Source organism: Lactuca serriola, chromosome 5 (genome assembly GCF_051521515.1).
Source record: "Lactuca serriola cultivar US96UC23 chromosome 5, Lser_US96UC23_V15, whole genome shotgun sequence".
NCBI lineage: Eukaryota > Viridiplantae > Streptophyta > Magnoliopsida > Asterales > Asteraceae > Lactuca > Lactuca serriola.
Window position 1 is genome coordinate 308056621 of NC_136412.1, and position 15530 is coordinate 308072150.

General features: G+C 32.1%; 3 protein-coding genes across 4 annotated transcripts in view; 1 reads left to right on the forward strand and 2 right to left on the reverse strand.

The window, feature by feature from the left end:
* LOC145050729 (uncharacterized) overlaps nucleotides 1–3764 on the reverse strand; it is a 9756-nt gene extending 5992 nt beyond the window's left edge. The window contains exon 1 of the mRNA XM_078998932.1: nucleotides 2828–3764. Within this exon, the coding sequence (XP_078855058.1) occupies nucleotides 2828–3764 (937 nt within the window). The remainder of the gene's footprint in view (nucleotides 1–2827) is intronic.
* A 5188-nt stretch (nucleotides 3765–8952) lies between these two features.
* On the forward strand, nucleotides 8953–11715 carry LOC145054872 (Mitochondrial ATP synthase D chain-related protein). Of its 2 annotated transcripts, none has more exons than XM_079003132.1 (9): nucleotides 8953–9096; nucleotides 9779–10081; nucleotides 10167–10208; nucleotides 10323–10385; nucleotides 10476–10538; nucleotides 10645–10707; nucleotides 10780–10860; nucleotides 10964–11107; nucleotides 11179–11715. In XM_079003132.1, the coding sequence occupies exons 2-9, from the start codon at nucleotides 9860–9862 to the stop codon at nucleotides 11617–11619; spliced, it is 1119 nt and encodes a 372-aa protein (XP_078859258.1). In that variant the 5' UTR covers nucleotides 8953–9096; nucleotides 9779–9859; the 3' UTR covers nucleotides 11620–11715. The 2 variants fall into 2 exon arrangements, with proteins under 2 accessions (XP_078859258.1, XP_078859257.1); XM_079003131.1 differs by having other exon boundaries at nucleotides 8962–9185.
* A 170-nt stretch (nucleotides 11716–11885) lies between these two features.
* On the reverse strand, nucleotides 11886–14110 carry LOC145054871 (uncharacterized). The gene is made up of 4 exons (XM_079003130.1): nucleotides 13701–14110; nucleotides 13238–13488; nucleotides 12374–13150; nucleotides 11886–12307 (listed from the first exon to the last, which is right to left on the reverse strand). The coding sequence occupies exons 1-4, from the start codon at nucleotides 13930–13932 to the stop codon at nucleotides 12035–12037; spliced, it is 1533 nt and encodes a 510-aa protein (XP_078859256.1). The 5' UTR covers nucleotides 13933–14110; the 3' UTR covers nucleotides 11886–12034.
* Between the last annotated feature and the right edge of the window lie 1420 nt (nucleotides 14111–15530).

Below are 15530 nucleotides of genomic sequence, written 5' to 3' on the forward strand. Positions count from 1 at the left end.
TGACAAAAAAAAAAGAATAATATATGTATTTTTTTCCTTGAAACGAAGAATGATCAAGAATCAATGGAGAAAAAACTCCATTAAACTTATTCAAACATTTCTCTACGTTAAACAAACATTAAAAATTTCCAGATCATCTCAACCAACTAAAAAGATTTAAAACCTAAAACATAAAACCATTACCAATGTAGCTCTGGAAAAACCATCATATTTGATATTTTAGTTGTCAACAGAACAAAAATATATATGTTTTACAAACCTTCTTTTATCATATTTAAAAATTCTTTCTCATTCAAATCTAAAAACTCTCCTATAGTTTAATACATTCCAACAAAAATTGGTGACTCAATATTCAACGTAAACCAAGTTGTCGGATGCATACATGAAAACCATTTTTCAAAGCTTTTTCAATTCATATTGAGAACTCTCCTTTCTCATCCATATCTAACAACTCTTGTCAACCAGATACTAGAACCCTTTTGCAAAGGAAGATAAACAAACACATAAGATTTTATACATACACACATAAGATGCATCGTACACAGATTTATAAAAACAAAGATTTCATAATATATGTACAAAATAGATACAATGTTTTAAAAACCGGTTTTTTAGTTGAACCGGTTATGGTGACTTCAACCGGTTTAACCAGTTCGACCGTCGGGTGAACCGATTTCTATATTTTTCATGTATTTTTCTATTTTCATACACATGCATACATATAGAAATTATGAATTTGATGTTTACAAGTTCAAACATTAAAAATACATATAAAAATAAGTTGTAGATGAATCCAAATACATTAAAATAATACTTATCCGTAAGTTTTAATTTTTTACATCAATCCATATACGTCAAAAAGAAAATAAAGTATAATACCGAAACGAAATATAGTTTTTGATGAATACAAACACATCAAAAAAAATTATAACATTTACCATATGTTTTTATTTAGAGAAAACTAAATAGATTTGAAAAAATTACCAAATTTTATTATGTAAATGGTTTTTTTTTCATGTGTTTTTATTCGGTTTAACCGATTCAACCGGTTTATTTTGACCGGTTCAACCGGTTTTTTCTAAAACCGGCCGGTTCAATCTGGTTCAGAAATCAATGTAAAACCGGTGATAGCTGAACCGCTCCCTCTCCCGGTTCCCGGTCCAACCGGTTCGACCGACCGGTTCAAACCAGTTTTTAAAACATTGAATAGATACACAAATTAGAATATAGACAACGATACACATGCACATCTATAACCTAAAATAACAAAAATACAAAAGCAAACGCACAAAATGCTTAACAACGAAAAATCAAGAAATGCATCAAATTTCTACACAAATATATGTACACACATATTCTCGGTGAACAAAGTGATCTATAGCACACATATACTCATATCTACAACTTAGACACAAATCCAAAAAGTATTATAAAAATGATGGGTTAATGGTGGTGACGAGGGAAGGAAGAGTGAAACAGGACGTTGGAGAAGATTTCTGCCGATAATGAGGAGCAACATCAACATTTTTAGCGGAGAAGGTAGACAAATATCATATTGGACAACGAAGGTGGACCAGATGCGTCGGTGAATTCAATGGCTATGTTTCCCAGCAGAGGTAAAGGCGGAAGAATATTAGTGGCTAGCGTTAACAGCGACAATACACAACGTCAGAATGGAAGTGGCAAGGGTTTCAACGGTTGGGGATGTGCTATGTCTCATCGAATCACGATGGTGGGAGGCCATTATGGCTCTTATGTATATAGTCACGATGGTACGAGATTGCTAGGTCGTGGGGACATTAGTGGTGGTGATAGGATTTGGCGGTGGCGGGTTGTAGTTCCCACAGACAAATGTTGTTGTTCCTAGAGAGAGAGATATTTATAGAGTGTAGGGAAGAGTATATTAAAAGAGAGAGATAAAAAGTTATAGAAAGAAAAAAGAGTTCATAGATATAGATGTAAACGACATCAATTCTTGTATTTTATAGTGTGAATGTTTATTTTTGATTGACTTCTATTGACATGGATCACAATCTATACCATCCAATTAAATCTAAGGGTTCATATTCCATATTCTTGTTTTTAAGACTTTGGTCTTAAAAACTTTTGGCATTCTATTATTTATATATTATAAAGTAGTAAGCAGGGCCGGCTCAACGAGTTTGAGGGCTCTAAGCGAACCAAAAATTTGGGGCCCTTTAACATTTACTATACTTAATGTTATAAACCCTCCTCCTTTATCCGGGCTTGAGACCGGCAATAATAAACTAAAAAGTTTACAAATGGCGGAGTTAATTTTTTTTTATGTATATGTTTTTTGTGAATATATTTTATGACGTAAAGTTAATTTTTCTAGCTTTTTTAGATGCAAATTCTTTAATGAAATTTTCATAATCAATTTCTTTTACTAACTGTTTTTCAATTGATAAAATTGCTAATCCATTTAATCTTTCTTGTGACATTGTAGATCTTAAATAATTTTTTAATAGTTTTAATTTAGAAAAACTTCTTTCGGGAGAGGCAACGGTTACAGGAATAGTTAACATAATCCTATAGGCAACATATGCATTAGGAAAAGAACTAAATTTTTTAATGTAATTAAGTATATTAATAATTGTATCACATTCTAAATGTACAATATGTCTTAATAGTTTTAGTTCATGAAATAAATCTAAACCATTAATATCTAAGCTATCATCATGCTTTAAAGTTTTTTCAAGATTTAAACAATGTTTTTTTAAAGTATTTTCATCAAATGATTTTAATTTTTCTATACTAAATAGAAAACCAAAAATATTTTTGAACTCATTAAATTGCTCAGATCTACTTTTAAGTGAAGTAATGGCTTTATCTACTATATATAAAAAGTAATTAGTTTTAAATAACTGAATAGGAGTTTTAATAGTTTCATTAGCATCATTTTCATCATATCGTCTATTTCTTTGAATGATACGCTTTTCACGAAATTCTGGTTTTACATTCATTTCTAAAGTCAATTCTTTTGCATAATCTAAAGCCTTTTCAAATCCGTTTTCTCTATATTCTTCAAAGAAACACAAAAGTCCATTTAGTTGATCTATAGCATCATCGATACACATATCATTTGATTGCAAGCTTTTGCTAACAGTGTTAATAGCAAACAAAACATGATACCAAATAATCATTCCTACTAAAAATTCATAGTTTTCAAGTTCATATGTAGCTAAACATTTAGCCTCACTTTTAATTTTTGGATCTCCACAATTTTTAGATAATTGTAAAAGTGTTTTTCTTAATTGTGGTGCTTGAAATCTAATTGCTTTTACACTTTCTACCCTACTTTCCCAACGAGATTGCGATAATGATTTAAGTGTTAGGTTTGATATATTATCTTGTAATATTTTCCACCTTTGAGTTGATGAAGCAAATATCGTATATATACGTTGTATAACTCCAAAAAATTCACTAGTTTTTTCACACGAATTAGCCATATCACAAATTACTAAATTTAAACTATGACAACCACAAGGAGTGTAGAATGCTCTAGGGTTAATATCTAACAATCGTTTCTGTACACCTTGATGTTTTCCTTTCATATTTGAACCATTATCGTAACCTTGACCCCTAACATCATTTATATCTAGTCTTATATTCTTAATTTCATCAATTATAGCATCATATAAGCCTTTATCGGTTGTATTATCTACAACTAAAAATCCTAGAAAGTACTCCTTAACTTCTATTGGAGTGGTTGAAAGATCTAAACATCGTAAGATAATTGACATTTGTTCCTTATGACTTGTATCAGGAGTACAATCAAGTATTATTGAAAAGTATTTAGCATCTTTTACTTTTTTAATAATTTTAGTTTTAACTTCTTCTCCTAATAAACTAATAAGTTGGTTTTGCATATTATGTCAAAGATAATGATTACGAACTTCATTGTCATTAATTCTCCTAATATGTTCTTGCATAATAAGATCAAATTCTGCAATCATTTCAATTATAGTTAAAAAATTACCATTATTTTCTTCATAAATCTTTTCATTTGTTCCGCAAAATGCTAAATTATTTTTTCCTACAGTTTTTACTACAGCAATGATTCTTATTAACACGTTTTTCCAATGTTCTTTTTCTTTATTTATTTGTTCTTGGATTTGCTTGTCAATTGTTTTATTATTTGCTAATCTAGTTTCTAAGTCAATCCATGACCTCATATTAAGAATGTGTCCATTACTTGCTTCATGTCTTTTTAATATACTAGAAATATTGTTCCAATCATTATTACCTTTATGTGCTAACGAACATGTAGATGTATTCACATTAAATAATTTACAACAAAAACAAAAAACTCTATCTACATCTATGGAATAAACCAACCATGTTCGTTCGTATTTTTCTCCATTTGGTATTTTTTGCATATAAAGAGATGTACTAAAGCTTCTTGAATGTTGATCTTTTGGAAATTTAAAATCATAAATCTTAATAGGACCCTTTTCTACGATTAAATCTCTTAAGTTAGTACTAATATTATTCCATCTACTTGGATCATATATGTTTAAAGGTGTGTTATCATCTTCACTATTAGTTTGTTCGTTATCAATTTTAATATTACTTTGTTCGTTATCATTTTCACTATTAGTTTGTTCGTTATCAGATTCAATATTAGTTTGTTCGTTATTATTTTGATTATTAGTTTGTTCATTACCATTTTCAGTATTAGTTGGTTTATTATCATTTTCAATATTAGTTGGTTCATGATCATTATTATTAACATTAGCTTGTTCTTGTTCGTTATCAACATTAGTTTGTTGTTGTTCATTATCAATGTTTTTGTTTGTAGTTAAATATTTTAAAAACGACCCTTTTTGTTTATCTATAAAAGTTTCTTCTTGCATTTTTCGTTTCCTTTTTGAAGCACCGGATTTGTATTTTCTCTTTGACATGATTATTAATTATTTGATTAATAATAACTATAAGTTTATAAGATATGGATTAGGATTATACCGCCCCTGAGATAATGGAAAGCTCAAAAACGATGGAATCTGTTAATCTGGAATCAGTGAACGATGGAATCAGCCAATCTGAAATTTGTGAACAATGAAATCTTCCAATCTGGAATAAAAAATCAATTGACAAGATTAACAACTTTGATCATTCATGCCATTTGGATAAAACCAAAAACAATTAAAATACAAATCTAATTGAAAACTTTTTCTATTTTGTATGCTATATTTATAATGACATCAATTATATACAAATGTAACTGAAATCTTACATGCAATTCCACATGATTCTGTCAATAATTAGGAACCAAACATTGTCCAATACTATCACATATTATGAAAAAAAAATCATTCATTAGATTGCAAATAAGGTTGATCTATTATGAAAAAAAAACCTTCTTATGTAACCCCAATTAGATAATTAATTGGTTATTATTCTATTAACCCCAATTAGATTCTACCCCACAGAAGAAGAGTTGATAACCTTTTATTTAAAGCATAAGATACAAGGCACCACCAGATTACTGCAACATATCGATAGAGTCATACCTCGGCTTCATGTCTACGATTTCTACCCATGGGACCTCCCTCATTAGTACTCCAATTCATCCCCTTATGTCTCTTTTAATTCCTCCAAACATATATACTTTTGAATAAATATATTAAAAACGGAAAACTTAGGAAACTAATTATATGTTTATAATGGTGTTTAAAGCATTTCAAGAACACAATTGTTTAGATTAATGAAGATAGGAATGGTTCAAATTCGTTTATATATATCTTGAGCAAAAAAACTATTTCATCATGAACTGTGTATTCCTTCACCTTGAAGGCTGAAGCAACCTGATGGAATATATTATTTAGCACAATAGCACCTATATATTACATAAAAGTATACAAATGTTACTGCATTCATAAGAAAAAAGTAAAATAAGAAACAAGCATGTTTTCAGGGGCTAAATGCAGCATAATTGCATATTAGTGTATTACCGTGAGTCAATTAACGATTGGAGAAGTGAGACCATGAGAATTAAAAAGCAAGAAGCCAAGAATAACTGAAGACAGCAACGATAACTTGATTGAAGCCCTTAAATCGATAACCCTGCTTCAATCGATTGGAGAATTAAGAAGCAAGAAGCCGGCCCTGGATTGAAGACTTGAATCGATTGGAGAAGGAAGAAAAAGAAGAATTTTAATCGTCGTGTGCGGTGTGCTGTATATCGATCGTGATTTCTGCGATACAACTTTTTTTTTTTAGAAAATCGGACATTGGATTGAAATTAAAGGGGCCCCTATCAATTAGGGGCCCTAAGCCATATCCTAACACATAATACACTAAGGCCGGCCCTGGTAGTAAGATATATATATATATATATATATATATATATATATATATATATATATATAAAGTTTGTTTCTTTTAACGTAAAAGTCATTCCTATTTTAATTTTTTTTTGTAATGAAGCCAAAAAAAAATCGGTAAACACTTGCAAAATAGCTTTTGTACCCGGATAATGCCGATTTTCAGACCCGAATTATAAATAAACAACCATGGATGATTTTTACATTAATAGGGTTAAAGTTTAAGGACTTTTATGAAGATTTTTCTTTTTATATATATTAAATTAATTTGAATAAAACACGCATTTATTTATTAAAAGAAACAATTATGATAAATAAAACATGTATTTAATTATTATATTTATCGAAGAGAATCACAAAAAGCCAAAAAATGATATATATGTGTATATATATATATATATATATATATATATATATATATATGTATGTATATGTATGTATGTATGTATGTCCTATAAAATTAAGAGAACTTTGTAGATTTATAGCAAAAAATACATTTTTAGGCAACATGCTACATCGTTGTTGAATTTCCAGGTCTTGGGTGTAAAACTTTTACCATAAAACTGCAACATACTAACTAGTCTCTCACAGTCAAACGTCACCTCAAAAAATAAAGGCTTACCAAATGTTGTTGTTCCCAAATAGAGCTCCATTATACACGATATGTGGCGTAGAAAACGTGCTCCTTACTACAATTCAACAAAAGTTCTATTAACTGTATTTATGTTGTGTTTTTATAACTATTGTAGAGCAACTTGAACTTAATTCGGTCACTTCTAAGAAAGTGAAAATTTACTTCATTGTCGTTCTTTACACCTAACTCACTTTTTTTACACCGAAAATCTAAAAATCCAACGATAAAGGTAACATGTGACCTAGAAATGCCCTCCATAAGACAAATCAACAAAGTTCTCTTAAATTATATATGATATAGATTGTATTTTTATGATATAGATTGTATTTTTATGATTGTAGTTATCATATATAATTTAAGAGAACTTTGTTGATTTATCGTATAAAACATGTGTCTAGACCACATGCTACCTTCATCGTTGAATATTTAGGTCTTAGGTTTAAAAAAGATGAGACTTAGGTGTAAAGAATGACAATGAATGATGTTTTTACTTTGTTAGAAGTGACCAAATTAAGTTCAAGTTGTTGTACAATACATACTTAAATTTTGACTTGGTTAGATAGTTGCAAAAATGTTATAAGAGTTACAATAATTATAAACACATGCAAAAAATGATATATAGTTATGATGTTTATTGAAGAAATCACTAAAAACCCAAAAATTATCTATAAATTATCATTATTGTATCTTTTAATAAATGAAAATGATTTTTTTAATGAAAGGGATGTAGATTGTATATATATATATATATATATATATATATATATATATATATATATATATATATATATATATATATATATTAAGTATATATAAAAAGAAGAATTTTCAGAAAAGTCATTAAACTTCAACTCTATTAACGAAAAAGTCATCTCTATTTGTTTATTTACAATTTGGTGGTGAAAACCGACATTAATTGAAAAAAAATAGATGACTTTTACATTTATAGAGGCAAACATCATAGATTTTTTTGTAAATATCTCCCCCTCCCCCTCTCCCCCCCTCCCCCCCCCCCCCCCCACACACACACAAGAAAATTACTACCACTATCTTATTTTTTTATATGATTTTTTCTTAGATTAGTTTATGTTTCATTTAGTCCCAAAATAAAATGTTTACCCTATAAAGCTTTAAATTTTTTAACACTATCTTTAATTTGGTTTTTATTATTAAAAAAAAAACTAATTAATGTAACATTATATTATTACCTTTCTCCCAAAAACTCCTAACCATATTGATCTTCTATACGGATGTAGTTGATCGATAACAAAGTTAGGGTTAATATATTCTTAGTGAACCCACACAATAATATTGATCGGCTGAACATAGTTTGGGTGCCAGATTCAAATTCGACATGAAGTTGTCATCGATCCAAACATAATCATCAACCAAAATCCATTATCGACATGATAACTACTCCCGAGATGTCAATAATAACATAGTTAGGGTCGATTGAACCTAATTGTTTGGATCTTCAAATCTCAATTACATTACCACCATTACAAATTCATTTCATAAAAAAATTGTTTCGAGGAGAATAATCACATGTTTCCTAAACCAATTGTAGGAGATGAAATATATCGTTTAACAATCGATTATGAATATTTAATAACCATGTTTTACTAATCGATTATATAGAATATGAAGTGACAAAGAATGAAGTTGTGAATAACCATATCGTGAATAAAAAGATAGATTATATGAATAATGACAAACACATATTTTAGTGAAAAGGGTATAATCTAAATTAAATATAATGTCTTTAACTTTAAATAGATTGATTTCGATTAAATTAAGTATTGTGATGAATTTATAGATTTTATAAAAAGAAATATATAATTTAAAGTTTTAGAATAATATATAATATATAAACATAATTATAAAAATTTAAAAAAATATTCATGAAATTCTCCGTAGTCCATATAATTAAATAATTAAATAAAAAAACACATCACACCGTCGTATAGAAAAAGAAACACAATTTCGTAAAGAAAAGCCATTTCCATTCCAGAGAGGGGAAAGGCACGTCTATCGTTCTTAAACAATTCCCTTCACCTTCCAAGAACCCTAACATAAAACTATATACATTTTATATTCTGCAATTCAGATCTGCACGTAAGTCTACCTATCTTCTATTTTCTTATGCAACTTCGATTCATTTCAACTCTATTCACGCATCATCCCTCTCCCCCTGATGGGTGCAGGTATTTTATTTTCTATTTCCATGTTTTAGTAGAGCATTTTCTTGTGACATTTCTGGTTTCGATTTCATGATATCACCAATTGCTAAACGCAATGTGTAATGTTGAATCGGTAATGTGTTGAAGAAATTGCTATGTCAATCGTCAGCCTTCGGTCTTCTTTTTCAAATGTGTCTCAAATTATATGTTTAGGGTTGTAGTTTCAGTTTATGAATCTGTTTAATTGACTGTGTAAATTAACTATACAATTAGCTGATGAGGTAACTACAGAAAGCCATAAGTTTTTCATACCCTCTAGACCCCTCACCCCAAAATTAGGTAGCCCAACAAGAGGTAAACGAAAGAAGTGATTGTTTCTGTTCATCAACCTGTTTTTGGTTATAAGAAGCAATCTCCTTTCATATTCTCAAGATGCGATTTCCCCTTTTTGGGATCGGGACCTCGATAGACTTGTTTGCATTATATCATATTGATATCTTTGGTTGGCGATATCTTCTATGTGTCTTCAAAGAACATTTGTTATAGCAGTTCTTACTCTTGAGTTTGATTTTCCTTATTCATTCTTTCACTGAAATGGTGATTATTAATGTATGCAGGTAAAGTGATATTCACATAATACTTTATTCAAAGTGACAACTCACCTCTAAGTATCTGGTTTCTGAAACAAATTTGAACTCATGGAGCATGAAAAGAAGAAGAGACAGAAGAAAAAGAAGAACAAACAGGGAAAAACAAATGAGAGGCCACCTACTGGTGTTGGGGAACTGAGTTCTGAAAATGACAATCATACCAATGTGAATAATCAGAACCTAAATTCTGAAAATGCAGATGTTCATAACAAGGTTCTGCATCAAAGAGTTTTGGATTCAGATAGAGAGTCCATTAGTGGAGCCGAAACTGTAAGTTTCTTATGACCAAATTAAATTTTCTTTTAACAAATCTTCAATATCTTATTATTGCTATTTTGAAAATTTGGTTATACAGTCACATTCAATCGAGGCTGAATCCTATTCATTTAACAGAGAGGTAATAATTTATCCTAAATATGCATTTCTTAACATGTTTGTTGCTCATGTGTTAGTGTTATCAACAATTTGACATATCCTATCTTTCTCTTTAATTATTCTATCCAATTTACAGGCTTCTATACAACAAAAAATAAAAGATTTGAAAGAGCAATTGGAGGTGTATGTACTAAGAGAGGTAGTAACATATTTCTTTGATGAACTGATTCAATCATTCATCATTCATTGCTATGAAATTCACATTTTAAATTTTGTCAAATTCTTTTAGGCTGATCTAGAGAGAAACCTTTCACAATCACAGAAAGAAATAAACTTATGGCATCATAAAGAGGTGACTTATATAACTTATAATTAGCCAAAAGAATTGTTATAGTTGTAAAAAATGCTACACATGTTTGATTACTTATTGTTATATTCATGTGTGATTTGATCATCAGACTGAGTTTGAGACAAGAATTTTACAATTACAAACTGAAAAAGATTCCTGGCTTCAGAAAGAGGTGAGTTACAATTAATAATAATTGTATGCAATTGATTTAGCATTATGTGATTGACATCAGCAAAATATGCAGACTGGTTATCAGGAAAAAGTAGACCAATTGGTTGAAGAAATAAACACTATGAACAAGGATAATGCAAGATTACAAGCACAGGTACATTTTTGGTGCTGTTTTTATAAGCATCTATTTATAATATTTGTCACACTTTATGTTGTAAAAATATAAAGGTGAGGTGCTATAAATCAAAGCCTTTCAGGTGATAGAGCTTGAAGCATCCAGACATGATATTTCCCACCAAAACCAGCAGCTGAAAGAACACGTGTCTGTTCTTCAGTCAAAGATTCAAGACCTTGAGAATTCCATGGCTTCCCATTTATCTTCTGAAAAGTCAAAGTCAAAGGTTTGTCTCATTCTTTTTTTTTTTTAAAAATCAGAAACCCGACATTTGATACATTTTGTTTGGTGGTGTAGCATGTTGTTATGGAAGATGAGGAGATGAAGACACAACTGGAATCTGCAAGGGGTCTGATTGAGAAACTTGTTTCTGAAAATGAGAAGCTTATTGAGAAAGTGAACAGCTTAAATGGTGAAATGACAACAACCGATGATCCAATGGTGACAAATTCTGAAGTTGATGATGAAACTTCAGATACAGAGACGACTACTGATGATAAAATTATGGAGTCAATGAAGAAAGATGATGTGAATCGAGTAAGCATGGCTTCTGGAGAGATTGTGCAGATTCCATTGGATGAGAGTGATGTGTTGTTAGAGAGAAAAGGAGGTGGTGATGTGGATGTGGATATGGATGTGGTGCCTTTAATAGATGCCCCTCTCATTGGGGCCCCCTTTCGATTCATATCATTGGTTGCTAGATACGTGAGTGGGGCCGATTTGGTTGAGAAAACCTAGGACATTTTCTTAATTTTGATTTTTAAAGGAAGTTTATGTACCAAAAACAATATCATGAACTGGTTTTATATGATTATAGTAGGAAAGTTAGATATATATGATGAGAGAAAGAGAAAGAGAAAGAAAGAGAGAGCTTGTGTTTTGTAGCTTACTCTAAAAGAAAATTGTTATTGGATATTGTAGTACATTCCTGATTCCTCCATCACCAACAATCTCAATACAAAATGTTACCAAAAAAAAAGGGACAATAAACTAAGATGATAGTATAACTTAAACCTATATATATATGTTATATATTTCAAGAGATATACAAAAATCAACTTACTCTTTTTGGGTATTACATGTAATGAAAAACAAACAGATTCACAACGCCCTCACTTTCAGACACATAATTTAATGAATAAGAAGTGTGATGTCACAAGGGTGAAAAAGGTTCAGGGAGTGTCTCAAATCCATTATCAAACAATAGACCTAATTCATCACTCTTTTCTTCTACATTATGCAGCCAAGTTGTGTCGTTCAACTCTTCTTTCAGTAAAAGAGAATCATATCTCGAGCTCTCATACATGTCCACTTTGATTATTTTAGAAGAATATAAAGTTCCATTTTTACTTGAACCATGGCCACCTTGCATCCGGATGCTTTGAGGAAAAAGTGTTGAAGGACGTATGCCTCCATTTCTTATATCCTGCAACAAACAAACAGAGGATTATACAACAATATTATTCAAAGAAATAAAAGAAAACTAAAGTACCATATGTTTTATGGCCATGTCAAGTGATTTCTTTGAGATATTCCTCCCATATCCTGTACCAGTAACACCCTCGGAATTTGACATTTTTATAGGTCTTTTTGTGAGCGATTCAGGCACAGGTAATTGCCCTCTTGAAGGGGGAGGTTCTGTGACTGTGTGTCTTCCTCTAGTGACTATTGGCGATGACTGTCTCCTTGATATACTTGCAGCAGAGGTTGTAGCCATGGCTGTACCTGGTCTAGACCTTCCGGCAGAGAGAGGCCTTTCCGGTAAAGTTGTTCTGAGATTTGGTGGCGTTTCATGTGGAAAATCAGAAGGGATGATCGGCTGGGGTGGGGGGCGAACACGTGGGCTAGGAGAGCTTGGCCTGGATGTGGGCCCTACAGTCCGGCCATTGGAAGATAAAGCACGTACAGAAGAAGGTGAAGATGTAGCAGAAGGTGTTGGACTCCTACGAGTGGGAGTCGATGGCCTAGAAGAAGGTTGTCGAATGACAGGGGAAGTAGGAGTTGATGGTCTTGAGTTTTGGGATGGTCTGGTGGTGGATGAAGAACGTGCGGTGGTGGTGGTGGAGGATGGGAGGGTTCTCGAAGGCGTTGAAGGTCGTGAGGTTGCGGTGGATGAAGAACGTTTAGTTGGGGTGGATGGTCTTATGTAAGATGAGACGGAAGCAGAACTCGTATTTAGAATATTAGGGTTTCTGTTGGTAGTTGTTGAACTGCTTCTTGCTGGTTTTGAATTTGAAGGATGGATACTCTCAGATTGAGAAGCAGAAAGCTGCAATTCAGAAAACGCAACATCATGTAATCAAATGAAAAATCTATGGAGATTACATTACAAAAGAGAGAAAGAAGCGTAGCGCACCCTTGAATTCTTAGTGGCAGAGCCTGATCTAACTGAAGAATTTCTTCTAGGGGTGATTGATATTGATGTTGATGTTGGTTGAGACTCTGATTCTTTTCCATCGGAGGAACACGGAAGTAGAGGAGTTCCCGGAGGAGTCAGGAGCCAGTCGTAGTCATGCTTTCCGCCTTCATTAGATGAAAGTAGATCATCTAATACGTTTTTTGCAGTTTTAGTTGATCCAACCGAAAGTCTTCCTAATCTCATCTGCACTGAAGAAGAACAGAACAAAAATCAATAAACATATATGTATCAAAATTAACAACTGACAAATCCAACTACAAGCATTATCAACGAGGAATTACGAATTTAGGCAGGGAAGATTGTACTTCAAATGACATTGTCTGATATATCCAATAATCGATCGTCTATTCAGGTCGATAACATTAAAGAAAAAAAATATAAACATGTAAGGGGATCATACAGTCGGATTCGTCGGAGGAGGCTACGGAAAGACTACGGCGATTACGAGAGAGGAAATCGACATTGTTGCTGTTACTGTTGTTGAAATCCTCTGTGGTGCTGGTGAAACTCATAACTCTCCGGTGAGATAATAACCCGGCCACTGGAGGAGCATTACGAATACCATTAGAATGGAGATTCCGACCTCCGATACCGATGAGTGAGTCTTTGGAAGAATTCCGCTTCATCATCATTTAGCAATTTACACAAAGATACACACACAATGGTTCCATGTGATAAAGCTAGAGAGACAATGAACAGTGAACTTGCTTGCTTTCAGTAAGCATCACGCCATGAGTGAGAGAGAGAGAGAGGAGTGAAGTTTACGGAGGTTTTCTTCTTTCTTTTTCTTTTGGGCGCGGGCATGTGACACATCTTATTATAACTCATCCATAACTCCACCTCCGCTTTGGGTGAAAAGAAAAAATCTTTATACTTTCCTATTTTACTACATTAGACTAAACTTTTATCTTTTGTGAATTATCATTTTAAGTCAAAAAGAAAATTTAGACTAGTAATGCTGGTCTAAAATATGAATTCAATGCGGTTTTGGTCCAAAGGATTTTTAAAATACCGGAATTTGTCCCTTTTGATTTGTTGTTGTTGTTATTTTTTATTTTTTATTTATTTATTTATTTTTTTTCATTTTCCTTTTATTACAATAGTTAAAAAGAAAATAAGAAATAAAATACTACTCTAACTCCTCCTTTTTCTCTTTAACATTCTCTCTCTCTCTCTCTCTATTTATTATCAACAAGAAAACATCGCCGACCATCATGCCATTCTCGCCGAAAACACGACAGACGTCCATATAATTCTCGCCGGAAACACTGTCGCCCACCGTTTCATTTCTCTCCCTCCTCCCACTTCAGTTTTCATCAGGAGAAACCTAACTCTAGTTCTTTGTTTATAAAGTTCATCGGATCACCACCGACTACACCCGTATCGTTAGACCACTGAGTATAAGAACTTAGTCCGTCTTCTACGAGAGATCATGAAGAGATCTAGGTGATAACCACACACCTTAGATGTAGGGATGGCAAAAAAGCCCGAACCCGAAGGGGAAACCTGAAACCCGATCATTTCGGGTTGGGTAACGGGTCGTTATCGGGTTTTTTATCGGGTTCGGGGCAGGGAGTGGGTTATCCTCGCCCCGCCCCGATTATATATATATATATATATATATACATATATATATATATATATATATATATATATATATATATAATGTTCAAAAAATTTTGCTGTTAATTATACGCGTTCAAATATAAAATACTTATTGTGGATAATTTTTTTAGTTATTAACAATCTGGTGTTAATGATCATTTTTATGTGTTTTTACGTATTAAACAAAACTTAAATCAAATAATTTTTAATATAACGTCCAGTTTATTTTATTAAAGTGATGCATCATGTTTTTAATTTAAAAGAGTTGCTAGAACATGTATATTTTATAAGACATTGGGGTACCCTAAAAGAGAATAAAGATTTCGTTATCAATTGTTGTAAACCCGATAAGATACCCGAAACCCGACGGGGAAACCCGAAGCCCGACGGGGAAACCCGAAACCCAATAGGGCGCCCCGATAAGATACCCGAAAGTTATCGGGGCGGGTTTGGGAATCCATGCCCCGCCCCGAACCCGCCCCATTGCCATTCCTACTTAGATGTTCAGATCTCGCCACCCAAAAACCCTTTAAATCTCATTTTTTCTTCTTCACTAGCGGTGACGACGACTTTCATATAAGAGGGTTTTCGAGAAGGTTTTCCAGAGGGTTTTCAAAGAGGTTCA